Here is a 15,309-nt window from a genome sequence, read left to right on the forward strand (position 1 = left end):
TGAGAAAACAATATATCAGACACAGTTTCCCTGCACTTCATGTCTCTCCAAGAGAGCTGATGAGAGAGAGACAGACAGACAGACAAAAAACCTCTATAGCACTGGTATGTCCTTCTACATTATGTGGTGGGTTATGAACCCATATTTTCTGAATCAGAGCAGGGTGTTTTTTCATTGAGTCAAGGCTTACATACTGGGCTGAACATTAGCTTTTATCAATATCCACAGACAGCTTGACCACAAAATGCCAGTTACATATTCTACACTTCCTGAAAATTTTAGAAGTATGTTTACTATGGCACTGAGTCACGGAGATCCATGATTTAAACTGCCCAGCGCAGGGAAGAAATTTTAGAGTAACACTGATGATGATGTAAGCAGTCTCCTCAGCGTGGGTAAGATGCCAAGAAAGGGGGGAGGACAGACCCACATTGATTTTGTTTTAAGAGTAGCATTACTCACGCAGCCCCAGGTTGAAGAAGAGACGGTTGGCATCTTCAGTGTACAAGTAGCTGTCCTTCAGCAAGAAGCATTCTTGCCTTCCGCAGAAGGTCATATCCACACCACAGACTTGAGAACATAAACATAGCTGACAAACCAACACATTACTGAGGAAGACATTAAGATTCCACTATTCAAAGGGAACAGCTGGGAGAGTTCTCCTTGGAGTTCAGGTCAATACAGTTTTGTTCTCCTTCTCTTAAAAGAAGAATTACCCAATCATTAATTGGCAAATAGAATACAATGTGAGAAAATATAAAAATGATAGAATTTTGACAGAAAAAAATAAAAAGCGTATAATCTAAATGGTGAGAGCTTACACAAGCCTGAGATGCAGAAAGATCTGGGTGTCCTGGTATATGAACTGCATAAGATTAGTATGTAGGTGCTGCCAGTCATCAGGAAGGCTAATAGAACGTTATGTTATATTGTGAGAGGAATTGAGTACAAGCAGGGAGGTTATGGTTTAGTTATACAGGGCATTGGTGAGACCTCATATGGAGTACTGCGTGCAGTACTGCCCACCGTACTTAATGTTAACTCTCATTGCAAGCAGTTCAGAGAAGTTTAATAAACATTATAACCGAGCCCTTGGATAAGTTTACTGTAATCAGGCAGATTCGGGTAGATCTGTTGAAGGGTTCACTGGACTTGAAACGTTAACCCTGCTTTCTCTCCGCAGATGCTGCCTGCTGAGTTTCTCCAGCAATTTCTGTTTGTTTACGAGACTAGTATTTGGAACGAGCAGACTGCCTTACAGGGAAGGGTTGGACAGTTTAGGTCCATATCCTCTGGAGTTTGGAACAGTCAGAGGTGACTGAGTTCAAACCTACAAGGTCCAGGGGGGACTTGATCAGGTAGATTTGGGAAGTGTGGGTTCCTCTTGTGGGAGAATCGAGAACTTGGAGTAATAGTTTAAAAGTAAAGGGGCACCCACTTAAGACAGACATGAGGAAACATTGTTTTCTTTATAGTGATCCCCCTAATTTTCTTACCAGCTGCGTAGGCCTCCGAGTCCTGTGCACAGGAGCAACTCCCAGAAGTGGATGTCATTGTCGTGATCAACGTGCCAATGCTGACTACCATGTGCATGGAAGTTTGGCGTGTCTGGTTAGTTATGAGTCTTTGGAATTCCCTTCCGCAAAGACAGTGGATGCAGCATTTTTGAATATTTTTAAGGCAGAGATTCTTAGATCCTTGATGACTAAGGAGCTGAAACATTATTGGGGGTATGCTGGAACGTAGAGTTGAGATTAACATCAGATTGGCTATGAGCTTACTGAATGGCAGGCTTGATGGGCCGAATGGCCTACTGTTGCTTGTATATTTGTGCGTATCGTTCCGCAAAAAATTAAGAAACGGATGGGACTAAAGATAGAATGTCGGAATAATGGAAACATGGGCAGTAGAGAAGGCGTTATAGGAAATTAACTGGCTGCAGCACGGCTGAAAGTTGATGAGGGCAAGCCCATTGAGGAGCACAACATTGGGAAGGTCACTGGAGGACAGTGAATGGGCCAACTGAGAGATTGTGTGAGGGATAATGCACCATGGTACATACACATGACACACACACACCCACGACACACACACACATACACACTTCGAATTGGCTAGACTTTGAGCCATGAGGTGGACTGGACTGAAAGTGGCCTGGAAGGATTCATGATTTGGAGGTTCCAGTGTTGGACTGGGTGGACAAAGTTAAAAATCACACAATACCAGGTTATAGTCCAACAGGTTTTTCTGGAATCACTAGCTTTCTAAAGTCAGAGTTACAGAATCTTACATGGATTTATGCAGTTTTTCCATGTAAGGTTCTGTAACTCCCACTTTAGAAATAACATCAGTCTGACCTAACATTGGGACACAGGCAGACTTTAACTTCACACCTTTAATGCATTACCTGAGCTGAGATGACACCTATTGTTAAAAGCTATCCTGAGAGTGTAATTTTACATATGAAAGAACTGAAACTAACATGGTCATTCTAAAAGATGGAAGACATAAACTAAATTTGTTTAATATTACATTCCATGACATTGCATTCCTGTTGTTATAAAGTCTGTGTCTTATCACTCAGTTCCACACCACCTGAAGAAGAAGCAGCTCTCCGAAAGCTAGTGATTCCAAATAAACCTGTTGGACTATAACCTGGTGTTGTGTGATCTTTAACTTGGAAGGATTCACACAGGGGTCTGAGCACAAGTCAGGAGCTGATGATGCTATTGAGAAGTATGGTACAGGAGAAGCAGTCTTCCACCGACAAATAAACAGTCAGCCTTTCGAGAGGGAGAATGGTTGTGCCATAACCACACACAACACAAACTGAACCTAAGTGTGGATTGGCCCATGACAGATAAAAGAATTTCAGACACCACATTGCCTATGTCCAATGCTCGTCATTCAACTACACTGAGGACCAGACAGCAGAGCTTCAAATATGTTTCGCACAGGCCTTTCTAATCTAACCTGCTATAGAAACCAAGAAAGCAAGGAGGAATCCTATCCCAAGTAAATGGCTGGATTTTCCACCTTCTTTTCCAACAGAGCTCATTGTTCCTGCTGTTTCCAGTTCCCCTTGTCCTCAAGGCACAAGTGGACAGTTGTTGAAATGCCCTAACATCGAGCATCTGACACATCCTTTCACCAGTTGTCCCTCAGCCCCCAATCTATGAGTTCAGCACACACCTAAAGCACACTGATAAAACACAGCAGCGATTGCAGCACGAGTGGTTTGAGGTGGAAGGCCGCTCTTACCTGTAGTGACTGCAGTGATGTAAGGTTGCTGTCACAGCAAAGGACCACGTTGTTCGTCATGCTGAAACTCTCCCGTACCCCAAGATGATAAAAGAGTGAAGGTTGACAGTAAGGGTCAGACATCTCCACCACTGCGATATCTGGAGATAACACCAAAGACGGAATGCTTAGAAATCAGATCAGCATTGCACCGAGGTTAAACTACATTCTTTTAATTAAAGGATACATACTTGTCCATTGTTTTCCCTCATTTTATTGCTTCCCCAACCTTTGACCTCTCAAAGGCAGTCCTCAACGCCCTTGATCACCCACAGTCCAGTCAGCTGAAGAATTGCCTACTCCTGAGATACCATCATTATTAATTTATTAATACATTTGTTAATTAACTGATTACTATGAATGATGATTTTTGAAACAAAAACTATAAAAGACCTGTTTAATGGTGGGGATCAGTTTCATTGTACAAGTTTTAAAATTCTTAGAACTAAAGGATTAAGGGTATGAGGAGAAATCGAGAACAGGGTACTAAGTTGGATGATCAGCCCATGAACATACTGAATGGTGAAGCAGGCTTGAAGGGCCAAATAGCCTACTCCTATATTCTATGTTTCAAGGTTTAATCATGATTAGTCCAGACAAGAGGGTTAAGGACTAAAACTTCACTGAAGGAAAAGAATTATTAGCTTCTGAAGATAGAGGTTAGTGATATTACTTACATAAAGCTAGGAACTAGTTATTACGTAAATATAAATCCTAAGGTGCCTCATTCACTGTTGGACTGCAGCCGAGTAGCAATGTGTCAGTCCACCAGTCACATGGAGAGCTGTAAGGAATTCATTGCAGCCAATACTTTGAGTCTAAAAGTCTTAATATTTCCAAACTAATGGGCACCAGAAGACAGGAAACTATCAAAAGGAGCTCAGTAAACCACAGCAAACAGTTGAGTCTAATACACCTCAGCACACCTACCTCATGGAAACAGTGATACTGGCTCAAGTCAGAAACTGATGATTTTACAATCTTCACTATCAGGACTGAACCTAATGCTGTCCTCATTTGGCAACCTCAGCTCCTCACACAGATGGGACAGAGGTATGTTTCCATCAACAGTTGGTGGTGGATGGTCTGAGTGACATTCAGGAGCTGAAAGCAAACTTATTTCCCAAGCTCAGTTGTGAGCAGAGTTTAACTGTAGCTGTAGGTCGAGCTAAATGGGTCATTAACTGTCTTCCTCCCAGAAGACAAAGCTGTGTGTTGGTGATATCTGTATTATCTCCACCAAACACCCTGGACACTTATTTCAATGAGCAGTAATATAGTTCGCTCCCTGTCACCAAATTATCCTAATGGTTTCCTTTCCTGGTATCATTGCTATATGTCCATGTCCCTTGTAGAATAAACAAAAGAATTTATACAGCGATGTCCCCACATATTTCACAGCAACACAGTATTTCCTGGATACGGTAATGGTTCTTTAAGGGTTGATGTTGGAGATTGCATTAAGCTCCACCCCGTCTGATTATGACAAGGATTTGGCTGGGGAAAGGTAGCACATCAAGGAAGGGGACAGACCTACATCTGCGATCTCCATGCAACATCTACCTTACAAAGGAGAAAGTAAGGACTGCAGATGCTGGAGAGACAGAGTCAAAAAGCGTGGTGCTGGAAAAGCACAGCAAGTCAGGCAGTATCTGAGGAGCAGGAGAGTTGGCTTTTTGGACATAAGGTCTTCATCAGGAATGGCTTATGCCTGAAACGTCGACTCTCCTGCTCCTCGGACGCTGCCTGACCTGCTGTGCTTTACCCGTGCCACACTTTTCAAGTCTACCTTACAAAGGTAACTTGTACTGAGTTGCTATTTGCAAATACTGGGCTGCTGTCAGGTACATTTATCTTGGGAACAGGTCTGGCTCAGTACAGGCAGTGATACAACAGGTGCACATGCAAGATTTGCATATCTTACAAAGTGAATTTTACAACATGTCCAACGATATTCTGGGGCAAGGTTTAAGAGGATAGCGCACCGACCTCTGGAGGTTGTGGATTCATGTCCCATTCCAGATATCTAAACACATTGCCTTGCTGACGGGATAGCTGACCTCAATGTACACTGGCGGGATGGGGGGACGGGTGGGTGCAAACAGATCTTCACTGTTTTGAAGAACAACATGCAGCTTCACGGCTATCTAATATTTATCAATCATCAGTTAATCCCTTCAGAAGCTCGATGGTAAAATAGGAAACCTATCTTTTAATTTAACACTGACTTTATTTGCAGAATCCAGCTTTACATGCATATTCTTTCGAAGTAACCAGTGTCCTAGCAGTCTTTCCCTATAAGTACTCAAGGTACCTAATCATCTTCGGCCCTTCAGCTTTGAATCCTTAACCTCAAAAGTGTAAATAACCTCTCACTAATACAATCAGTGGGAACTTGCTGAGCGAACTCTTGCCTCCACAGTACTTACAATAAACAGAGGCCTCACGTCAAATTCATGTAATTAGTTATGGAGGGCTTTGGGATATGGTGAGTTCATAAAGAATGTTATTCAAATAAGCCACCTTCTTTCTTTAGAAAATCAGGCAAGGGAAGGGTTAACCTGAAATTAAAACCATCGATTACAAACTGTGTGGTTTAACTTGGCTTACGTACTAAAAGAAAGGAAGTATTTAATGTCAAGGAAAGATTCCCGTGATTCTGAATGAAGAAAGCATTTATGATTAGATTAGATTAGATTAGATTACTTTACAGTATGGAAACAGGCCCTTCGGCCCAACAAGTCCACACCGCCCCGCCGAAGCGCAAACCACCCATACCCCTACGTTTACCCCTTACCTAACACTGCGGGCAATTTAGCATGGCCAATTCACCTGACCTGCACATCTTTGGACTGTGGGAGGAAACCGGAGCACCCGGAGGAAACCCACGCAGACACGGTGAGAATGTGCAAACTCCACACAGTCAGTCGCCTGAGGCGGGAATTGAACCCGGGTCTCTGGCGCTGTGAGGCAGCAGTGCTAACCACTGTGCCACCATGCCGCCCACACCGTGCCGTCTATTTCAGATTCTCACTCAGCCACGACTCTGAAATAGACGGGAGAAGATTCACATCACCCGGTCTGTGTAACTGATTAGAACTTGGTGTGTCAGGACAACCTCAAATTATGTGGCTGACACAAAAGTTGGGAGAGCTATAATGTGTGATTAGGACAATGCTGAACTACTGAAAAACACAGACAAGTTGGTGGAATGGGCAGAGACGTAACAGATGAAGTTCAACGCAAAGAAATGTGAGGTGATACATTTTGGTACCAAAACAAACCTGGAGAAACAGAATAAAACAAAGGGTACTGTTCCAAAGGTTGCGCAGGAGCAGGGAGAGCTGGGCATCATTGAAAGCACCAGGACAGGTCATACGGTCACAGAGGTGTACAGCATGGAAACAGACCATTCGGTCCAACTCATCCATGCCAACCAGGTATCCTAAATTAATCCAGTTCCATTTACCAGCATCTAACCCATTTCCCTCTCAACAATACCTATTCATGTACCCATCCTGATGCCTTTTAAATGTTGTAATTGTACCAGCCTCCACCACTTCCTCCGGCAGCTCATTCCATACACGTACCACCCTTTGCATGAAAAGGTTGCCCCTTAGGTCCCTTTTAAATCTTTCCCCGCTCATCTGAAACCTACGCCCTCCAGTTTTGGACTCCTAACCTGAGGAAAAGACCTTGTTATTCCCCAGCTATTCCACTTCTCAAACCCTCCAACCCTGGCAACATCCTTGTAAATCTTTTCTGAACCCTTTCACGTTTCACAACATCCTTCCTCTAGCAGGGACACCAGAACTGAACGGAGTATTCCAAAAGTGGCCTGACCAATGTTCTGTACAGCCACAACCTCCCAACTCCTATTCTCAATGCACTGACCAAATGCGTTCTTCACTATATCTGTCTACCTGCAACTCCACTTTCAAGGAACTATGAACCCGTACTCCAAGGTCACTTTGTTCAGCAACATTCCGCAGAACATTACGATTAAATGTATAAGTCCTGCCCTAATTTGCCTAAAATGCAGCACCTTACATTTATCTAAATTTAACTGCATCTGCCACTCCTCTGCCCATTGGCCCACCTGATCAAGATCCAGTTGTACTCTTCGTTGTCCACTACACCTCCAATTTTGTTGTCATCGGCAAACTTACTAACTATACCTCTCATCAAGAGAACTGTAAAGAAATAATAGAATAATTTTGATTTCAGTTAGAGAGGCATAGAGTACAAGAGCTTTGTGCTGAACCTATGTAAGGTGCTCATTAGATTGTGTGCAGTTCTGGGGCCACATGTTAGAAAGAATATGAACACATTGGACAGAATGCAGAAGGGGTTTACAAGAAAGTGATGTTGAGATATGAAGCATCAATTGTTGGGGAAGTTGAGATGTTTTCCTTGGAAAGAAGAAGTCTGGAGATTTGATAGTTTTCAAAATTCTGAGTGGCTTGAACTGAGTAGATGGGGAGAAACTGTTTCTAGATGTGAAAAGACTGAGAAATAGGGGGTTCAGGTTTAAAGTGGTTTGCAAAGAGAGTAAATGGCATGCGAAATAAAGTCAGGGAGGCTCTGGACCCTAAGACTGAAGGAGCACTCATACTCTCACTCATGGAGGACTGTAGGCTTGGAGGGAATTATAAAGGTATAATGAGGGATACAGCCATGGAGGCATTTGTAAATAAATGCGTTGTCTCTGAATGAGCAGCCTACAAACAAGCCCATAGAGATTTGTTTGATGTGCTCCCTGGACAATGAGCTTCTCACACATGGCTGGGTTAATACCAGCACCAGCCAATGCCATCCTAGAAATGGTGGTAGGTTTGTCCCCAAGCTTTGCTTACACAGACTCCATTTGGACAGTCAAGTAAAGGAAACTGGGTAAACCAAGGGGCATGCTCCCGCCTGACTGAACGACTACTTCCACCTCAACCAGAACCTGCAATTAAATAAATGCCTTTTGCAAGGCCCATACGAGTGCTAGAAAGCGAAACTCTGCTTCATTCTGTATCAACAGCTAATGACTGATCAATATTGCCGCTCAGCTCAGTTGATACCAGGGAATTCACAGATTCACAAAATTGTTATGGTATAGAGGAAACCATTCAGTCTATTCTGCCTAAACCAGTTCCATTCCCTAGTCTCAATCTCCTCCCCTTTCCCCATATCCCTTACCATCATTTCTATCCAAATAATCATCCAATGCATCTCTTGAATGCCTCAATTGAACCTGCCCCCACCACATTTCCAGGTTGGGCATTCCAGAACCTAAATACTTGCTGTGGGAAGAAGGTCTTTTTCTCATATCAGTCTGCATTGATGGCACATCACTTTAAATCTGCACCCTCTTGTGCTTTTTCCTTTATGAACAGGAGCAGTTTTCCCTGTCAATTCAATCGGGCCTGCTCCAGATTTTGAAAACCCCTATCAAATCTTCTCTCCGCTTCTTCTAAGTCCCAGCGTCTTCCATCTACCTCATACCTGAAGTTTCCCATCCCAGGAATCATTCTTGTAAATCGATTCCATGATTCTGGAATTAATCATTGGAGCAACAATCACCACACAAATCAATTTTAAAGAATACAGTATTCAGCTACATTATTCCAATGTGATTTAAGAAATATATCATCATGTGTATGTATATACAGGGTGACCTCTGTATCCCGGAATCGGTTTCCATGGTTTCAGTTAGCCGCGGTTTACCACAGCCCGAACATATTATAGGGAACCTTCTGGAACCAGGGACTGGGGGTTGTTGGGGAGGTAGATTTACCATTTAAATGAATGGGTTGACTCCTATCCACGGTTTTGGTCTTCCATGATAGATCTTGGAACATATCCCCCGCGGGTACGGAAGTGGGGCGGGGGCAGAATATTGTATGTGCATTCGGAATTCATTCACTGGGACACTATAGTTTACCAAAACGGTAGCATACCATTCCATAGCCTTCAGTCAAAGGATATTAACGTGTTCGAGTAACTATAATACATATGTCTGAAAGTGTGCTCATTTCAAACGTCTGGGACCACAAGATATAGCATGCTGTAATCAAATGGCAGCGTTTAATTACAGTCATTATTTTGTCAACCGGTAAACACATCAAATCAAATGGAGCAGTGGAAATAGCAACAAATGAACAGATCAAAGGACTAGTCTATCAATAACGGCACACTAAATTAAATAAATTAACTTCAACTCTGGACATGAACGCATCATCGCATTAGCATTGACTCCCCCAAATCAGTTCATTAATACATCAATAGACAGCCAGCCAAAACAACAAATAAACCTGACACACAATTCCTGCTAATGATTTAACCTCTGGATGTGAAATGATTTCAATACATTGACTTTTCAAAGTGTCACGGCCAATATTAAATTCTGGTTGCAAACTGCTTGCTTAAAAATATGATTCGGAGATGCCGGTGTTGGACTGGGGTGTACAAAGTTAAAAATCACACAACACCAGGTTATAGTCCAACAGGTTTAATTGGAAGCACACTAGCTTTCGGAGCGACGCTCCTTCATCAGGTGATTGTCACCTGACACAATCACCTGATGAAGGAGCGTCGCACCGAAAGCACATGCTTCCAATTAAACCTGTTGGACTATAACCTGGTGTTGTGTGATTTTTAACTTTGCTTAAATATAAGTTTACCGGGATTCTTCTGGCGCAGTGCCAATGTCCCTACCTTTGAGCTAGGAGGCCGGGTTCAAATCCGACCTGCTGCAGAGGTGTGTCATAACATCTCTGAACAGATGATTAGAAAAATACGTTTTTAAAAAAAGCTTGTTTATCTAAACCTTTCAGCTTGTAAGAGGAAGCAAATAATTCTTTATTTGTACAATACAAAAAGGCTAACAATTTCAAGGAAAAATTCCTAACCTGAGCCATCATAAAGAAAGGTCACTGAGAATAAGCCAAAGGAGAGTTCGAGATTAAAGGGTTTCCCTTCTGGAGAAGCGAGTTAGGCAAATCATTATTCCAATGGCTCAAGTAGGGATTTAATTTGTTTTCATGTGTAAATCATTAATACAATGCAAGGCATGCAGTTTGGCTTCTTATCTGAAACAACTTTCTCTGGGGCATTACATGTTGTTTATTATATTTAGGCACCAGACAATTGTTGTGCAACAGTGGAATTTTGCATGAGGAGCGAAACCTTATATTTTGAAGGGTTGACATTTACATCCCAAGGAACTAGAACTAGAAGAGAATTATCATATTTGTTTCTGAGAAATCAAAACAGCAGCTGAATAAACAGCAACAGTAACATTGTTCAAGTTTTGGGGACATCGCTTAGTAAATAACAATGATTCAAAATACGTTGAATGAAATTTTTTGATAATTTACAGCTTTTGCTTAGATATCTCATAAACAAGGATATATGCCAAATAAATTAATGTTTCTGAACTTCTATACATTTTTTGACATGCCTTAAAAAATCTCAACCTCAATGGACAGTAAAACTCCACCATGCTACATGTGGAGATTTATTCATATAATGTTTTTGACTCTTTTCCACAAGATGCATTTAACATGCTTCCCATCACTGGTCAGTGCATTGAGTATAGGAGTTGGGAAGTCATGCTGCAGCTGTACAGGACATTGGTTAGCCCACAATTCAGTGGGCGGCACGGTGGCACAGTGGTTAGCACTGCTGCCTCGCAGCGCCAGAGACCCGGGTTCAATTCCCGACTCAGGTGACTGACTGTGTGGAGTTTGCACGTTCTCCCCGTGTCTGCGTGGGTTTCCTCCGGGTGCTCTGGTTTCCTCCCACAGTCCAAAGATGTGCAGGTCAGGTGAATTGGCCATACTAAATTGTCCGTAGTGTTAGGTAAGGGGTAAATGTAGGGGTATGGGTGGGTTGCGCTTCGGCGGGTCGGTGTGGACTTGTTGGGCCGAAGGGCCTGTTTCCATACTGTAATGTAATCTAATCTAATCTAATTGGAATACTGCGTTTAATTCTGATCACTTTTCTATAGGAAGGACGTTGTGAAACTTGAAAGGGTTCAGAAAAGATTTACAAGGATGTTGTCGAGATTGGAGGGTTTGACCTATAGGGAGAGGCTGAATAGGCTGGGGCTATTTTCCTGGAGTGTCGGAGGCTGAGGGGTGACCTTAAAGAATTTTATACTATCATGAGGGGCATGGATAGGGTGAATAGTCAAGGTCTTTTGTCCAGGGCAGGGGAGTCCAAAACTAAAGGGCATAGATTTAAGGTGAAAGGGGAAAGATTAAAAGGGATCTTGGGGCAACTTTTTCACAGAGGGTGATGTGTGTAAGCTTCAGAGGAAGTGGTGGAGGCTAGTACATTTAAAAGGCATCTGAGTGGGTATATGAATAGGAAGGGTTTAGAGGGATATGGGCCAAATGTTGGCAAATGGAACTAGATTAATTTAGAATGTCTGTGAAAAAGCACAGCCGGTCAGGCAGCATCCAAGGAGCAGGAGAATCAACGTTTCAAGCATAAGCATCAGGCATCTGCAGTCCTCACTTCCTCCAAGTTAATTTAGGATATTTGGTCAGCATCGATGAGTTGGACCAAGGGGCCTGTTTCCATGCTGCACATCTCTATGACTCAATGTGAACACTGCAGAAACATTAGACTGTGGAAGAGGTGTAAACACTGTACACTATATAAGGGATTCGGCCTCAAGCATGCAAAGAATACACTTGACGTACTTGATCTGTCTAAAGTTTTGTATGCATAACTACTGGAGGCAACTGTAATAATTCCAGCATTCTATGCCTGATGCCCTGCTCCCAATGCATTCAGAGGTGGTACCATTGCATTAGTAGCACACGTTTAAAGGGTTTCAGGAATCAGTAATAAACATGTCTGTAAAGTTTCAGTAAACATGCTTTAAAAAATGTTGATTGTGACCTAGTCACGAAACAGCATTTAAACTAATTCCTCCCAGTGTTTACTGAAAAACAATAAGAACCTGTGACCTTAAAGGCAAACAGCTTCCCTGACAATCAGCATAATTCATGGTACAGATGGACCTCATTAAAACAATTGCGTGTCAGGAGCTATGCCTTTTGTAATATTAGAGAAACAACAGCGATAGGTCGAGTTCCTTTCCACCACATGTAATGCGAATACCACACTTCAGTGCATTTCTTGCAGTGATTAACATATAAAAATCAACAATTTGTCAAAAAAAAGCCAGTAAGTTTGGAGACAGGTTGACAAACTCCTCACAAACACAAAACACGGTGGGGGGTAATCACAACATCTAAAATGACAATTGGACGACAAAACAAAAGCAAACATCTTCTGCTACAACAAGAAGATAATTTTAAAACACTTGGTGCTTCTGAACTGCAGCCTCCAACTGGTAAGGCACATCCCTATTTCAGCTGTTTCAGCAATGAGTACACTCATGAACAACCTTTGGAAGGTATTCAAACTGTAATATTAAAGGGGCAAAGGTCCAAATTGCAAGATTTTACGTTTCTATCATTCTAAACTAAGGTTTATATGGTACTCTGAATATCGCCAAAGCAAATGGAATGCTTTTGCTGTGCACAGAAAATGCTGCAACATACTTGCTTTTTCTGTCTGAGCAGGAGATGGGGATGATGGACTGAAGGCGGCATGAATAAATAAAGAAGCAAAACTGGAAAGTTATTTCAAAGTCTCACTCCAGGAATTTGAACATTTATCCAAGTGTGACATTTCAATGTGGTGCTATGGGAGTGCAGCACTTTCCTTCAATTGGGATGTTAAACACAGCTTCTGTCTGACCTCTGACCTGCAAGTTCCCACTGCAATACTTTGAAGAAGGACACAAGAGTTCTCACTTGTGAATATTTATCCCCAAACCTGAACTGATGAAATACATACAGTGATGTCCATGTATTAAAGTACATCATTGACTACAAACCACTTTGGAAGTTCCAAAGTTGAAACCTCACTCAACTCTCCTAACATTTGCCGGGTAGTGACCCACATGCTGTAAATTATCATCTGTCTCTCTAATGGACAGTGATATATTTGGTCCTCTCTGGATTCTAGCCAGTTATTGCTAAGTGACTGTAAATTATGTTGGGCCTTCCAAAGATTGCTCAATTTTTCCATAATGTTCCAATTATCAGGCTCAATGCCTAACATTCATTACTGGATGAGAAGAAATTTTCCCAAATTAAAACTATCAGGAAGACTGATTGTGGCAGGAACTGGAGTCAAACTCCATCCCCAGTTACTAACGTTCCCCAAATACTAATCCCATTTCTGTAACTGACAAAGATCTAATGCTAAGGTAATTTGCAACGTTGGTACCATGTTGAAACCCAAGATCAGTTTCCAATCACTTATCCACATCATCACTAAGTCTATTTTCACTTCTGTAACATTGGTCAACTCTACCTTTGTCTCAGCATATCTACGACTGAAACCACCATCTGTGTCTTTGTTATCTCTCAATGTGTCCATTCCAAAACATTTCCAACAGACCTCCCTCGTTAATCTCTATCTAGCTTGAGATCGTTCAAAACTCTACCGCTCATCTCCGACACTTAACACTGTCTCTGCTGAGCTTCCTGACCTACACTGATCCTGTACCTGCCAAGCACAGAAACAGGCCCCTCAGCCCACCATGAAGGTGGTGACACATGAGCTACACCTGACTTTTAAAGAAATTCTCCTTGTTTACACATCCTTCCCTATCTCCATAATCTCTCAGGCCCAGGAAGTCTGCAAGAAACTTGCATTCCTGCAAACGTTAAACCACATTGGAGATTCTAAGCCCTGGTGCAGCCATCCTAAACCTCTTCACCTCCCTTCTCCTTGAGCCTGTGTCTGCAAACCTACTTCTTGGGCTCAGTTTTTCAAAACTTGGGGCCCCAGTTTGTCAACTTTGTTAACCTCCCTGTCCTGGAGCCTTTGCTGCCTTCCATATACCATAACACTGACTGTTTTATTTGAAAAATGAGAGTTTCACTTTGGGATCCAGTTTCCCCCCCACCCTCAGAGTAAATGATATCAAACAAAACAAAACTTTGCGAACACTGTTGTGGGAGAGTCTCTCTTCTCTGTGTGGAGTGAGGGGTGGGAGGCACTCACCTGCATTGTAGAAACAGTCCAAGGTGCCAGTCTCGCCCAGCACCAGCCTGCCAAAGGATACGGTCTCCACTACAGCGTGGGCATCTTCACAAGCTTCCTGCAGACACCTGAGGGACAGGTTGTCCTGGCACTGCGGGCTCACTGTCTCATTGATCACATAGACAGCTCGGAGTGCCCTGCGGACCCGGGGAGCAGGCACTGCACTGCGGCTCATGTCGATCGCCAGGGGGTCCTGCCAGTAGCTGCCGGCGGACACAGAGCGGGCTTCATCCCCGGGACCGTCCGCAGCTGCCCCGCTGCTGGTGCTGCTACCCCGGCGGCTGGAGCCTCCCTGTCCGCACGCCTGCCGCTCGGAGCCGCTCATAGTCGCCCCCGGGGCTCCGCAACAACCCTGAGCCCGTGTCTCTGTGTCTCTGCACCGTCCCGGGAGCGGCACTGAGACCGCCCGCCTCCCGCCTCCTGGGACAGGGAAAGGCAACTACCCCCCTCCCTGAGTCACTCCCCACCCCCGGGACAGCCCACAGGCAACCCTCACCCCGGAAAGGCACAGCCCCATCCTTCAGCAAACACACCCCAGACACTGACACACCCAAAATACCCACCCTCACCCCAACTCACCCCCAAAATACACCCCCTGACCCTGACTCACCCCCAAAATACCCACCCTCACCCCAACTCACCCCCAAAATACACCCCCTGACCCTGACTCACCCCCAAATCACACCCCTGACCCTGACTCACCCCCAAAATACCCACCCTCACCCCAACGCACCCCCAAAATACACCCCTGACCCCGACTCACCCCCAAAATACACCCTCACCCCAACTCACCCCCAAAATACACCCCTCACCCCAACTCACCCCCAAAATACACCCCCTGACCCTGACTCACCCCCAAATCACACCCCTCACCCCAACTCACCC

General features: G+C 43.6%; 1 protein-coding gene across 2 annotated transcripts in view; it reads right to left on the reverse strand.

The window, feature by feature from the left end:
• LOC122563748 (mitogen-activated protein kinase kinase kinase 5) overlaps window positions 1-14,808 on the reverse strand; it is a 172,836-nt gene extending 158,028 nt beyond the window's left edge. The window contains exons 1-2 of one of the 2 annotated variants that reach the window (XM_043717935.2): window positions 14,386-14,808; window positions 3,262-3,401 (exon numbers count right to left, since the gene is read on the reverse strand). In XM_043717935.2, coding sequence (XP_043573870.2) covers window positions 3,262-3,401; window positions 14,386-14,749 — 504 coding nt within the window. In that variant the 5' untranslated portion in view covers window positions 14,750-14,808. The remainder of the gene's footprint in view (window positions 1-3,261; window positions 3,402-14,385) is intronic. The other variant, XM_043717937.2, reaches the window with a different exon arrangement.
• Window positions 14,809-15,309: the final 501 nt, after the last annotated feature.

The sequence above is a fragment of the Chiloscyllium plagiosum genome, unplaced genomic scaffold (genome assembly GCF_037043375.1).
Source record: "Chiloscyllium plagiosum isolate Xiang-an unplaced genomic scaffold, Cpla_swu_hap1 HiC_scaffold_30, whole genome shotgun sequence".
In the NCBI taxonomy this organism is placed as follows: domain Eukaryota; kingdom Metazoa; phylum Chordata; class Chondrichthyes; order Orectolobiformes; family Hemiscylliidae; genus Chiloscyllium; species Chiloscyllium plagiosum.